This window comes from Pseudophryne corroboree, chromosome 2 (genome assembly GCF_028390025.1).
Source record: "Pseudophryne corroboree isolate aPseCor3 chromosome 2, aPseCor3.hap2, whole genome shotgun sequence".
NCBI classification, from domain to species: domain Eukaryota; kingdom Metazoa; phylum Chordata; class Amphibia; order Anura; family Myobatrachidae; genus Pseudophryne; species Pseudophryne corroboree.
In genome coordinates, this window is record NC_086445.1 from 312,363,811 (window position 1) to 312,376,533 (window position 12,723).

The 12,723-nt window shown below is 44.5% G+C and overlaps 1 protein-coding gene across 2 annotated transcripts in view; it reads right to left on the minus strand.

The window, feature by feature from the left end:
* DIS3 (DIS3 homolog, exosome endoribonuclease and 3'-5' exoribonuclease) overlaps positions 1–12,723 on the minus strand; it is a 114,222-nt gene that overhangs the window by 37,012 nt on the left and 64,487 nt on the right. The window contains exons 6-14 of one of the 2 annotated variants that reach the window (XM_063952927.1): positions 11,383–11,550; positions 5,165–5,326; positions 4,305–4,415; positions 4,092–4,229; positions 2,936–3,082; positions 2,716–2,832; positions 2,289–2,390; positions 181–245; positions 14–98 (exon numbers count right to left, since the gene is read on the minus strand). In XM_063952927.1, coding sequence (XP_063808997.1) covers positions 14–98; positions 181–245; positions 2,289–2,390; positions 2,716–2,832; positions 2,936–3,082; positions 4,092–4,229; positions 4,305–4,415; positions 5,165–5,326; positions 11,383–11,550 — 1,095 coding nt within the window. The remainder of the gene's footprint in view (positions 1–13; positions 99–180; positions 246–2,288; positions 2,391–2,715; positions 2,833–2,935; positions 3,083–4,091; positions 4,230–4,304; positions 4,416–5,164; positions 5,327–11,382; positions 11,551–12,723) is intronic. The other variant, XM_063952929.1, reaches the window with a different exon arrangement.

Here is a 12,723-nt window from a genome sequence, read left to right on the forward strand (position 1 = left end):
TGCAAACACTTACTTTTGAATTGATGACACTTTTTGTAAACTTGGTATTTATAATATTAGCATCCTGGCTTATCTCCCAAATGCAGGAAAACGCTAATCTGGAACACAAGACAAAACGTAAAACGTTATTTCAAGCAAATGAATCTCATTCTAATGGCAACTAATATAATGAAATCATACCTCTCCACCTCTGATCTCAGTGAACACAAATTTGAACTGAGCAGCTCAGGGACCATGTCAATTCTCTGTAAAGAGATCAAAAAGCGGCTTCATAGTCATTAAGATTAGAACAGTACTTCGGGTTGGTGCACATAAGCGCTGTAAGTCCTAGTAGTACAGCAACGAAGTCCTAGCATTTATCCCCTTCATGGCAGGAACCAATGCTGTGCTGGTTTGTGTACCATGAAGATCTTTAATCTCTATGTCAAACTAGGGATGTCATCTCATCGCATATTAGATATGGCATTATATATGGAAACATTGTCAAATCCAGAAAAAAAAAAAAAAAATACTCTTCCTGCATACAAATAGGTATGCTTTTACAGAGAACACAAAATTGTTTTACTTTATTCTCCAGGGTAGGATGGGGAGGCTAAATATATACTGTATTATACTTTGAAGCAGAGTTTTCTTTCTCTTGACCTTTTCTTTGCCATAACCTTGATAAATCACCTGCATTCAACATTTCTCAGGGGCAATTAGGTCTATTTTGAATGGATTAATTAAACGTGACTTATATGGGAGCCTGATCTGCAACTTGTCCCTGCAATGAGATCCTTGTGTTAACAGAGTGATATCTCTAGGATTTCCTCTTACGAATGTGAAACTGTATTCCTAGGACAGGAATCATCCATGAGTGGTTCCTGGGCCAATCGCATAATCTTCAGATGTCAGTGAGATTCTTATATTTTGCACCATGGGATTAGACTCATGCTGCCAAAGTGAAGATGAAGGATTATATATTACTCAAGCATTTTGGACTGTCATAGCTAGTTATCATGCCTGTCATTGCAGGATTTTTTTTTCTTCTGTCTTCACCGCCTTCATATCTCTGTCCCACCCTGATATCTCTGTGAAAGACAGGCTCCATGCAGTGAGGATAGGGCACCTGCTTGCATCTTCCTTCTGTCCCTAGCAGCAGCTACAGAGCTTGGTGGGCTTGTCCTTTATTCTAATGGGCAGCTGAGTGACATTTAAAAATATGATGTTATAGACCATTAAAATAAAAACTGCAGACACCACTATTCAGTAGGATACTGTTTAGTAAAAGTAGAAGTAACAATTCTTGCTTGTCTGTACTGTATGTACTTAAGGAAAAAAAAAAGTTAATGCACCGCAAAATATGTTGCATAATAGTATTGCAACCCTTACTTATTTTTTAGGATAGATTTACTGCTCTCATTTAGATCATATTATGCATTTTATCATTTTAGCTTTGGGTATAATTCTGTTACAGAAACCAATAAGGAATAGAACTACAAAGAGTTAGTACATTTACATACTAGAGACTTCAGCACTATGCCATGGGAGAACAGGACGTCACTAGGAAGGGATTGACAGACATTACAAGGTTAACAGAATCCTTGCAAAGCAAGTTTCCATTGGGAGCTGGTACATGCGATGTTCGGTACTTTGCTCATGCGCCAAACCCGTACCGAACATGTGACGTATGAGTCCTGTGTTGTTGGACACACTATGGTTGCAGACAGAGAGGTACCGACAGTTTGCAACCGTTTGGGGGTGTTGGAGATTTTGGGGGAGTGCCGATTCCAGGACCTCTTGGTCGGATCTGCAGCAGACGGCTTGTGTGACCACGTGGGTCACGCAGCTAGCCGATGGCATCGCAGGCGATTCAATGCTGCATTCTAGGACGCAACACTGATCACTAATACATGCAGGAGATATTTACTTATATCAAACACCTTTTGCTGCTTTACCATATCAGAGCATCACTACTGCTTCCAAGTAAGCAGCAGCGATACACACTCCAACCACATATGAATTAGGCCCTAATATGCTTTAGTTTGCCATACTAATCCTTACACGAGACAACAGAAATTGCGACTGACATTAACATCTTATTAATGAGAGTAGTATATAACAAACAAGAAAACATAAAGCTACAGAATACGCAAAATGCTGAAGAACTTCCCAGCAGATCCATGAATGAGGTGAATTACAGCAACATTAAGCACAAATTGTGTTTGGATACTTATAAGGGCTTGTGATCAACAACCATGCAGTATATAGGTTATAGTTAGAAGCTACACATTATCAATCACTATTACCTTATCACAAAGGTACACAGTGGTTCCCCGATTAGAAGATTCCTGGTCTAGAGCATTTCCAGGCCTAATGAAATAGCTTACATCTGCAATATGCACTCCAACCTACAATGTATAACAAACACATAACAAATATAACATACAGCCATCTTGATATTCAACCAGTAAACTCCATTGTTCATTTAAACGGTCCTTACAAAGCAAACATTTAAATAGATGTTATAGAAATGATACTAATATAATCTTCTTGTAGTACTTTTACCAAGTGCGTAACAGTACACATACACATTGTTACCATAACTGTTCTATCATACATTGGTCAAATGAATACAGATAATTGCTCAGGTGACTGCTACCTTCTAAATCTGAATTTGAACACGTGCTTCAGATAAGGGATAACATATAGCAATAACCTCAGAGAATGACCCACCTCCAGGTTACCATTGTCTAGTTCTCTGCAATGCAGAGCATCATCAATGTCCGTACAGCCAGGAGGATCCACACTACACACAAACAGATGTCTCAGATCAACTCTATTCTTCATATCCTGCAATGGGAAGCAATAGGAAGTAAATATACAAATCCCAGAAATGTGTTCTTTGGATAGTAACACGTTAATGTCTACATTACTACACATTCTGAATTCCCACCTCTGGAATGATGGACCATGGCATCTTAGGAAGAAAACTGAGAACAGCCTGGGAGAATGGTTGATGCGGAACATCATGTTCAAGAAGTAAGACCTCTGTCTCTGTCTCCTTATCACCAGCTGTACCCAGACTCCTAACAAAGTGACCCTATGTGGAGGATAAATACGTTGTATTTCTATATAATAAGGTGAAAATGTTTAAAGACAAACAAGTTAAAAAATTCCCAAAAAGTTGAGCTAGTGTTAAGAAGATAAATAAATTGTGTTACAATCTATTTTATTTATGAAAATGCATACCTGTGTATTTTTCTATAGCAGTGCAGTTCACCACTCAGAAGACAAGAAGCAAAAAAAGGACACGTCATGGAAAGATATTAATCTCCTGCTGGACCACAGTACCATAATCCTTGGGGGCCAATTCAATTAGTATGGAATCGCTTATGATTCCTTCATGTTACCTCGCGATAGGCGGATTCTGTTTGCAGCCTATGGAGGTGTGAGCAGAATCGGGTGTAGTATGGAAGGTAGATAGTAACTAGGTCGACGGTGTCTAGGTCGACCACTATTGGTCGACAGTAACTAGGTCAACAGGGTCTCTAGGTCGACAGGTCAAAAGGTCGACATGAGGTTTTTTAGTGTTGTTTTCTTCGTAGAGTGACCGGGAACCCCAATTAGTGCACCGTGTCCCCTCGCATGGCTCACTTCGCTCGCCATGCTTCGGGCAGGTTACCGTTCCCAATTGTAGTCCACGTGGATCGTTAAGTAAGAAAAAGTTCAAAAAAAGAAAAAAAAATTAGTGAAAAACTCATGTCGACCATTTGACCTGTCAACCTAGAACATGTCGACATAGAGACCCTGTCAACATAGAAACCCCGTCGACCAAATTACTGTCGACCAATAGTGGTCAACCTAGATCGTGTCGACCTCGAGACCGGATCCCGTAGAATTTGCCTACCATAACCGGCCATTATATGTGCAAAGTGAGCTGCCAAATCTGCCCCTTAGACAGGAGACTTCTAAAGTTTTGTCTGAATTGTAATGTATTGCTATTGTTTTATTCAAGCTGGTCAGTGTGCATCCTTGTGGCATCTAAAACCATAATAATTAATTTTAGGTCTCTAAACGGCAAACCAACTGGAACAATGAGGTGCACTTACGTTAGGATATCGAGAGTTTCTCGGCCAGCCATCTACTGCCACTAGAATTCTCTGACCTTCCAGGGTGGACGCCTGCCTGGTTTCTATGCGAATGCGAGGTATTTGCCGGTCAGCCGGTGTGAAGAGATGGCGGGTGGACTGAAAGGGTTACAGATATTAGAATAGAGAAACTTGCATAATTATATAGTGTGACAAGATATCATGAACACTTACCTCTTTAATCTGTGACTTAGACAACATGCCGCAGTACTGTCTCCAGTTTCTCTTTATGATGCCCACGACTTTTCCGGAGGGTTTTCCCTTGCTCTTGTTACCCGTTTTCAGCTGCACACAAAGTATATAGGATAAACAACGTATTCAGTCATACACAGTGCACAAATTCTTTTCCTAACACAGTATATGACCAGCCATGGTAAGTAATACCCCTTTTACACCAAAAACCCAGGTTCGACCCAGGTTTCCAGACACTGTTCCAACCTTGGTCAGACCCTTTTTACACTACACATTGGACCTGCGTTATTCTCAGGTCAGCCCCATTTACACTGAACCCAGGGTCTGCCTCACATGACTCACAGACCTTACCTTGAGGCGGACCTCTGCATACACAGCCAATCAGCAGTTTTTAAGCATAAACCGGGTCGAGCTGTTTACACTGCATCGTTACCTGGGTCCGCCCTGGCACCTACCAGGGTCAGATTCCGTGGTCACTTGACCTGGTTTATTTTTCAAGGAAACTTTTACACCAAACTGTGACCTGGGTAGACCCAGAAATAACCTGGGTCAAAAACTCTGTGTAAAATGGGTATCAGGTGCCTTTCATTAAGATAACGGCTTTTAGACTGACAACAAAAGCAGATACACACACACACAGAAATAAAAAAAAAAAAACATACACACACAAATATGGTTAACATTAGCTGAAAAAACGTGTTAACTATATAGGCGATTGTATGTACAATCTATTTTAACATATATATATATATATATATATATATATACACACATACATATACATACATATACATACACACATTTTTACACATTGTTTTAAAAAAAAAAAACATGGTATATACCATTTTTTCTTTTTCCTCTACGGATTCAATATCGTCACTTTCACCTTCATCCTGCAGGACCACAGATGACGGGGCCACCCAATTCTCTTTCTCCAGCAGCTGTACAGCAACAATATCTTCATGCATCGCTCGATTTATGTTGCGCAATCCTTGCAAGATTATCTGGAGAAGTTTGTAAACAGGACGGCATGCGTTTCTATCTGCATATAGGTATAGTTTTTACTTTGCTCTAATTTAATAATTATAATAAAAATGAATAAACTACTATACTATACCCAGTGAACAGTATGAATAACAACTGAGCCTCTCAACAGATGGCTCCAAACAATAACCCTTTAGTTAGGCAATAACTATATACAAGTATTGCAGACAATCCGCACTTGGGATGGGCGCCCAGCATCCACTATGGACTACGAGAAATAGAATTACCGGTGAGTAAATTCTTTTTTTCTCTGACGTCCTAGTGGATGCTGGGAACTCCGTAAGGACCATGGGGATTATACCAAAGCTCCCAAACGGGCGGGAGAGTGCGGATGACTCTGCAGCACCGAATGAGCAAAAGCAAGGTCCTCCTCAGCCAGGGTATCAAACTTGTAGAACTTAGCAAATGTGTTTGAACCCGACCAAGTAGCAGCTCGGCAAAGTTGTAAAGCCGAGACCCCTCGGGCAGCCGCCCAAGAAGAGCCCACTTTCCTCGTGGAATGGGCTTTTACAGATTTAGGATGCGGCAGTCCAGCCGCAGAATGTGCAAGTTGAATCGTACTACAGATCCAGCGAGCAATAGACTGCTTTGAAGCAGGAGCACCCAGCTTGTTGGGCGCATACAGGATAAATAGCGAGTCAGTTTTCCTGACTCCAGCCGTCCTGGAAACATAGATTTTCAGGGCCCTGACTACGTCCAGCAACTTGGAATCCTCCAAGTCCTTAGTAGCCGCAGGCACCACAATAGGTTGGTTCAAATGAAAAGCTAATACCACCTTAGGAAGAAATTGGGGACGAGTCCTCAATTCCGCCCTATCCATATGGAAAATCAGATAAAGGCTTTTACATGACAAAGCCGCCAATTCAGACACACGCCTGGCCGAAGCTAAGGCCAACAGCATGACCACTTTCCACGTGAGATATTTTAGTTCCACGGATTTAAGTGGCTCAAACCAATGTGACTTTAGGAAATCCAACACCACGTTGAGATCCCAAGGTGCCACTGGAGGCACAAAAGGGGGCTGAATATGCAGCACTCCTTTAACAAACGTCTGAACTTCAGGCAGTGAAGCCAGTTCTTTTTTGGAAGAAAATCGACAGAGCCGAAATCTGGACCTTAATGGAACCTAATTTGAGGCCCATAGTCACCCCTGACTGTAGGAAGTGCAGAAATCGACCCAGCTGAAATTCCTCCGTTGGGGCCCTTCTGGCCTCACACCACGCAACATATTTTCGCCATATGCGGTGATAATGGTTTGCGGTCACCTCCTTCCTAGCTTTAATCAGCGTAGGGATGACTTCCTCCGGAATGCCCTTTTCCTTCAGGATCCAGCGTTCAACCGCCATGCCGTCAAACGCAGTCGCGGTAAGTCTTGGAACAGACAGGGTCCCTGCTGCAGCAGGTCCTGTCTGAGCGGCAGAGGCCATGGGTCCTCTGAGATCATTTCTTGAAGTTCTGGGTACCAAGCTCTTTTTGGCCAATCCGGAACCACAAGTATAGTTCTTACTACTCTCCTCCTTATTATTCTCAGTACCTTGGGTATGAGAGGCAGAGGAGGGAACACATAAACCGACTGGTACACCCACGGTGTCACTAGAGCGTCCACAGCTATCGCCTGAGGGTCCCTTGACCTGGCGCAATATCTTTTTAGCTTTTTGTTGAGGCGGGACGCCATCATGTCCACCTGTGGCCTTTCCCAACGGTGTACAACCCTTTGGAAGACTTCTGGATGAAGTCCCCACTCTCCCGGGTGGATGTCGTGCCTGCTGAGGAAGTCTGCTTCCCAGTTGTCCACTCCCGGAATGAACACTGCTGACAGTGCAAACACATGATTTTCCGCCCATCGGAGAATCCTTGTGGCTTCTGCCATCGCCATCCTGCTTCTTGTGCCGCCCTGACGGTTTACATGGGCGACCGCCGTGATGTTGTCTGACTGGATCAGCACCGGCTGGTGTTGAAGCAGGGGTCTTGCCTGACTTAGGGCATTGTAAATGGCCCTTAGTTCCAGAATATTTATGTGTAGGGAAGTCTCCTGACTCGTCCATAGTCCTTGGAAGTTTCTTCCCTGTGTGACTGCCCCCCAACCTCGAAGGCTGGCATCCGTGGTCACCAGGACCCAGTCCTGTATGCCGAATCTGCGGCCCTCTAGAAGATGAGCACTCTGCAGCCACCACAACAACGACACCCTGGTCCTTGGAGACAGGGTTATCAGCCGATGCATCTGAAGATGCGATCCGGACCACTTGTCCAACAGATCCCACTGAAAGATCTTTGCATGGAACCTTCCGAATGGAATTGCTTCGTAAGAAGCCACCATCTTTCCCAGGACTCGCGTGCAGTGGTGCACCGACACCTGTTTTGGTTTTAGGAGGTCTCTGACTAGAGATGACAACTCCTTGGCCTTCTCCTCCGGGAGAAACACTTTTTTCTGTTCTGTGTCCAGAACCATCCCCAGGAACAGTAGACGCGTTGTAGGAACCAGCTGCGACTTTGGAATATTCAGGATCCAGCCGTGCTGTTGTAGCACTTCCCGAGATAGTGCTACTCCGATCAACAACTGTTCCCTGGACCTCGCCTTTATAAGGAGATCGTCCAAGTACGGGATAATTAAAACTCCCTTTTTTCGAAGGAGTATCATCATTTCGGCCATTACCTTGGTAAATACCCTCGGTGCCGTGGACAGACCAAACGGCAACGTCTGGAATTGGTAATGACAGTCCTGTACCACAAATTTGAGGTACTCCTGGTGAGGAGGGTAAATGGGGACATGCAGGTAAGCATCCTTGATGTCCAGTGATACCATGTAATCCCCCTCGTCCAGGCTTGCAATCACCGCCCTGAGCGATTCCATCTTGAACTTGAACCTTCTTATATAAGTGTTCAAGGATTTTAAATGTAAAATGGGTCTCACCGAACCGTCCGGTTTCGGTACCACAAACATTGTGGAATAGTAACCCCGTCCTTGTTGCAGGAGGGGTACCTTGATTATCACCTGCTGAGAATACAGCTTGTGAATCGCCTCCAGCACTGCCTCCCTGTCCGGGGGAGCTGTCGGCAAGGCAGATTTGAGGAAACGGCGAGGGGGAAGACGTCTCGAATTCCAGCTTGTACCCCTGAGATACTACTTGTAGAATCCAGGGATCCACCCGTGAGCGAGCCCACTGGTCGCTGAAGTTCTTGAGACGGGCCCCCACCGTACCTGGCTCCGCCTGTGGAGCCCCAGCGTCATGCGGTGGACTTAGAGGAAGCGGGGGAGGAATTTTGTTCCTGGGAACTGGCTGTATGTTGCAGCTTTTTCCCTCTACCTCTGCCTCTGGGCAGAAAGGACGCGCCTCTAATCCGCTTGCCTTTCTGGGGCCAAAAGGACTGTACCTGATAATACGGTGCTTTCTTTGGCTGTGAGGGAACATGGGGTAAAAATGCTGACTTCCCAGCTGTCGCTGTGGAAACGAGGTCCGAGAGACCATCCCCAAACAACTCCTCACCCTTGTAAGGCAAAACTTCCATGTGCCTTTTAGAATCTGCATCTCCTGTCCACTGCCGAGTCCACAATCCTCTCCTGGCAGAATGGACATTGCGTTTATTTTAGATGCCAGCCGGCAAATATCCCTCTGTGCATCTCTCATGTATAAGACAGCGTCTTTAATATGCTCTACGGTTAGCAATATAGTGTCCCTGTCTAGGGTATTAATGTTTTCCGACAGGGAATCTGACCACGCAGCTGCAGCACTGCACATCCATGCTGAAGCAATAGCCGGTCTCAGTATAATTCCTGAGTGTGTATATACAGACTTCAGGATAGCCTCCTGCTTTCTATCCGCAGGCTCCTTTAGGGCGGCCGTGTCCGGAGACGGTAGTGCCACCTTTTTTGACAGACGTGTGAGCGCTTTATCCACCCTAGGGGATGTCTCCCAACGTGACCTGTCCTCTGGCGGGAAAGGGTACGCTATTAGTAACTTTTTAGAAATTACCAGTTTCTTATCGGGGGAAGCCTACGCTTCTTCACACACTTCATTTAATTCATCAGATGGGGGAAAATCCACTGGTAGCTTTTTCTCCCCAAACATAATACCCTTTTTTGTGGTACCTGGGGTAATATCAGAAATGTGCAACACATTTTTCATTGCCGTAATCATATAACGAGTGGCTCTATTGGAATGTACACTAGTCTCATCATCGTCGTCGACACTGGAGTCAGTATCCGTGTCGACATCTGTGTCTGCCATCTGAGGTAGTGGGCGTTTTAGAGCCCCTGATGGCTTTTGAGACGCCTGGGCAGGCACGGGCTGAGAAACCGGCTGTCCCACATCTGCTATGTCGTCAAACCTTTTATGTAAGGAGTTGACACTGTCGCGTAATTCCTTCCACATGTCCATCCATTCAGGTGTCGACCCCGCAGGGGGTGACATCACATTTATCGGCACCTGCTCCGCCTCCACATAAGCCTCCTCATCAAACATGTCGACACAGCCGTACCGACACACCGCACACACACAGGGAATGCTCTGACTGAGGACAGGACCCCACAAAGCCCTTTGGGGAGACAGAGAGAGAGTATGCCAGCACACACCACAGCGCTATATAATGCAGGGATACACACTACACACAGTGATATTTCCCCTATAGCTGCTATAATACACAGTTTGCGCCTAAATTTAGTGCCCCCCCCTCTCTTTTTTACCCTATTGAGCATGGAAACTGCAGGGGAGAGCCTTGGGAGCGTCCTTCCAGCGGAGCTGTGAGAGGAAATGGCGCCAGTGTGCTGAGGGAGATAGCCCCGCCCCCTTCACGGCAGACTTCTCCCGCTTTTTTCAGGATATTTTTGGCAGGGGATTTTACATATATATAGTTTTACTGACTGTATTATGTGGTTTTTTGCCAAGCTAAGGTATTTTTATTGCAGCCTAGGGCGCCCCCCCCCCCCCCCCAACGCCCTGCACCCATCAGTGACCGGAGTGTGTGGTGTGCATGGGGAGCAATGGCGCACAGCTGCAGTGCTGTGCGCTACCTTAATGAAGACCGGAGTCTTCAGCCGCCGATTTCCTGGACGTTCTTCTTGCTTCTGGCTCTGCAAGGGGGACGGCGGCGCGGCTCCGGGACCGGACGACCAAGGCTGGGCCTGTGTTCGATCCCTCTGGAGCTAATGGTGTCCAGTAGCCTAAGAAGCCCAAGCTAGCTGCAAGCAGGTAGGTTCGCTTCTTCTCCCCTCAGTCCCTCGTAGCAGTGAGTCTGTTGCCAGCAGATCTCACTGAAAATAAAAAACCTAAATATACTTTCTTTTCTAAGAGCTCAGGAGAGCCCCTAGTGTGCAACCAGCTCGGCCGGGCACAAAATTCTAACTGAGGTCTGGAGGAGGGGCATAGAGGGAGGAGCCAGTGCACACCAGGTAGTCCTAAATCTTTCTTAGTTGTGCCCAGTCTCCTGCGGAGCCGCTATTCCCCATGGTCCTTACGGAGTTCCCAGCATCCACTAGGACGTCAGAGAAAATTTATTAGCAATTCAAATCACTATAGAAACTTGTGTACAATATAGGAAGGATCAGATTATAAATGTGAAGGTGAAAAAAAAAAAACAAAAAAACAAAAAGGAAGGTCATATATGCTTTACATACAGGAGTATAAATATACCATATTTTTAAAAAGGTTGTAAAATTGAACAGAAACAAAATCCGCAAGGCCAGTAGGAAGAATTTTAGATTGTGTGCAGGGCGGGCTCACACTTTGTTTTATTGTTTATTTGCAAAACCAAGAAATGCTGCAAATTACGCTGAAGTTATTTATGAAATAAATGCTCAGAACAATCAGGCAACTTCAACAACCCTTAGCCACACCAGTGGGTATGCTACTCCATATATTATTATACCCAACTCTTCCTAATGAATACGGATAACATCACTAAGCACTATATAAATATGTTGGAATTGATTACGTTTCCACTCATCATTGAGCTTTGCTAGCTGTATGTACACATGCACTGGTTGTGTATGTATATGCCAATGCAGGCTGCTTAGGTATACCTCTTTGTTCTCTACAGATTCTCCATGGACCCAGACTGTAGCCTCCAGGAAGTTGTCCCTACTTGCTCTGAATGTCCCTTGTAGGTAAATTCCAGATTTAATACCTTGCTGTACCCTTGACAAAGGAATGTGTTCTGAAAAAATTATTCTTCCGCTTTCAACCTCATTCTGCAAGTAAAAAGGGGAGATCTATTAGCATGTAGAGAGCATAAAATAAGGCCCATGTCATCTGGTCAACATTTAAGAGACCCACAATTTTTATTTTATTTTACCAATGTCATAACGGACCCAACATTATAAAAAAAAAACTGGCATACACACAGAGGGATTTATTCCTAATGCAGCCATCAAACGGTCATCTAGCCTGTACTTCTTTGGATTGGAGTTACCTAATGTGACACAGAAGATTCAAGTAGGCTATTTCCAGTCTGGAAAGAGATCACTAGGAAAAACAGGGCAGATAACCATTTGACTGAAGCCAGTATGAAAGAGCCAATTTATAGTTTTTTCTATATTAAAATATTAGTAAATGGATTACCCTTAATCTTTTTCTATGTGGCATTCCTTTTGCACGGCTATCCCTGCTTAAATCATTTTAAAGAACATACTAACAGTGATCCTCCTATCTCACTGTAACACTTTGCAATCTTTATACTGGCTCCCAGTATCCTCTACAACACAGCACTGAACTGACACTTACCTACAAAGCCCTCAATAACTACCCTTTGATAATGCTGATTTATCCTTAGGAATGAAAGCTATACCTTAAACACACCTTAAATACACTTTACCCTGGAGCCGCTGCGGCCGCTGTACTTAATACACACTCTAAGTACTTTGTACGCTATTAGCGTACAAAGTCACGTGCTGTGTACGGACTTAGCGTACAAACGCCGCGCTGACGGTACAAAGTACTCGCAGCGCGTACACACCCAGAGATACACTTTAAACCTTTTACAGCAATGCAATGCAATGCAATGATAATACACTTTAAACCTTAGCAGGGCAATGAAGACACGACACCAGATTGTAATTAAACCACTGGGTTCCGACACCACAGGGTATTATTGCTGAAAGGGGGTTACAATACAAATAATACAATACAATATAACAGAGTAAATGGCTACAGTCAATGTTACATACGTGAGTGGATTCGCTTGTGCTACCCGGTCCGGTCCTCCGTCATCTGATAGATAACGTTGTGAGTCTTGTGTCTGACCAGGCCTGCAGCAGGCTCTCTTTATACAATTCTTCCAAAAAGCAATACAATAGATACTGTAATCTCTTTGTCCATTGGACACAGGAATGCACATTTACAGTACAGGAGAGGTAATAGGTCGG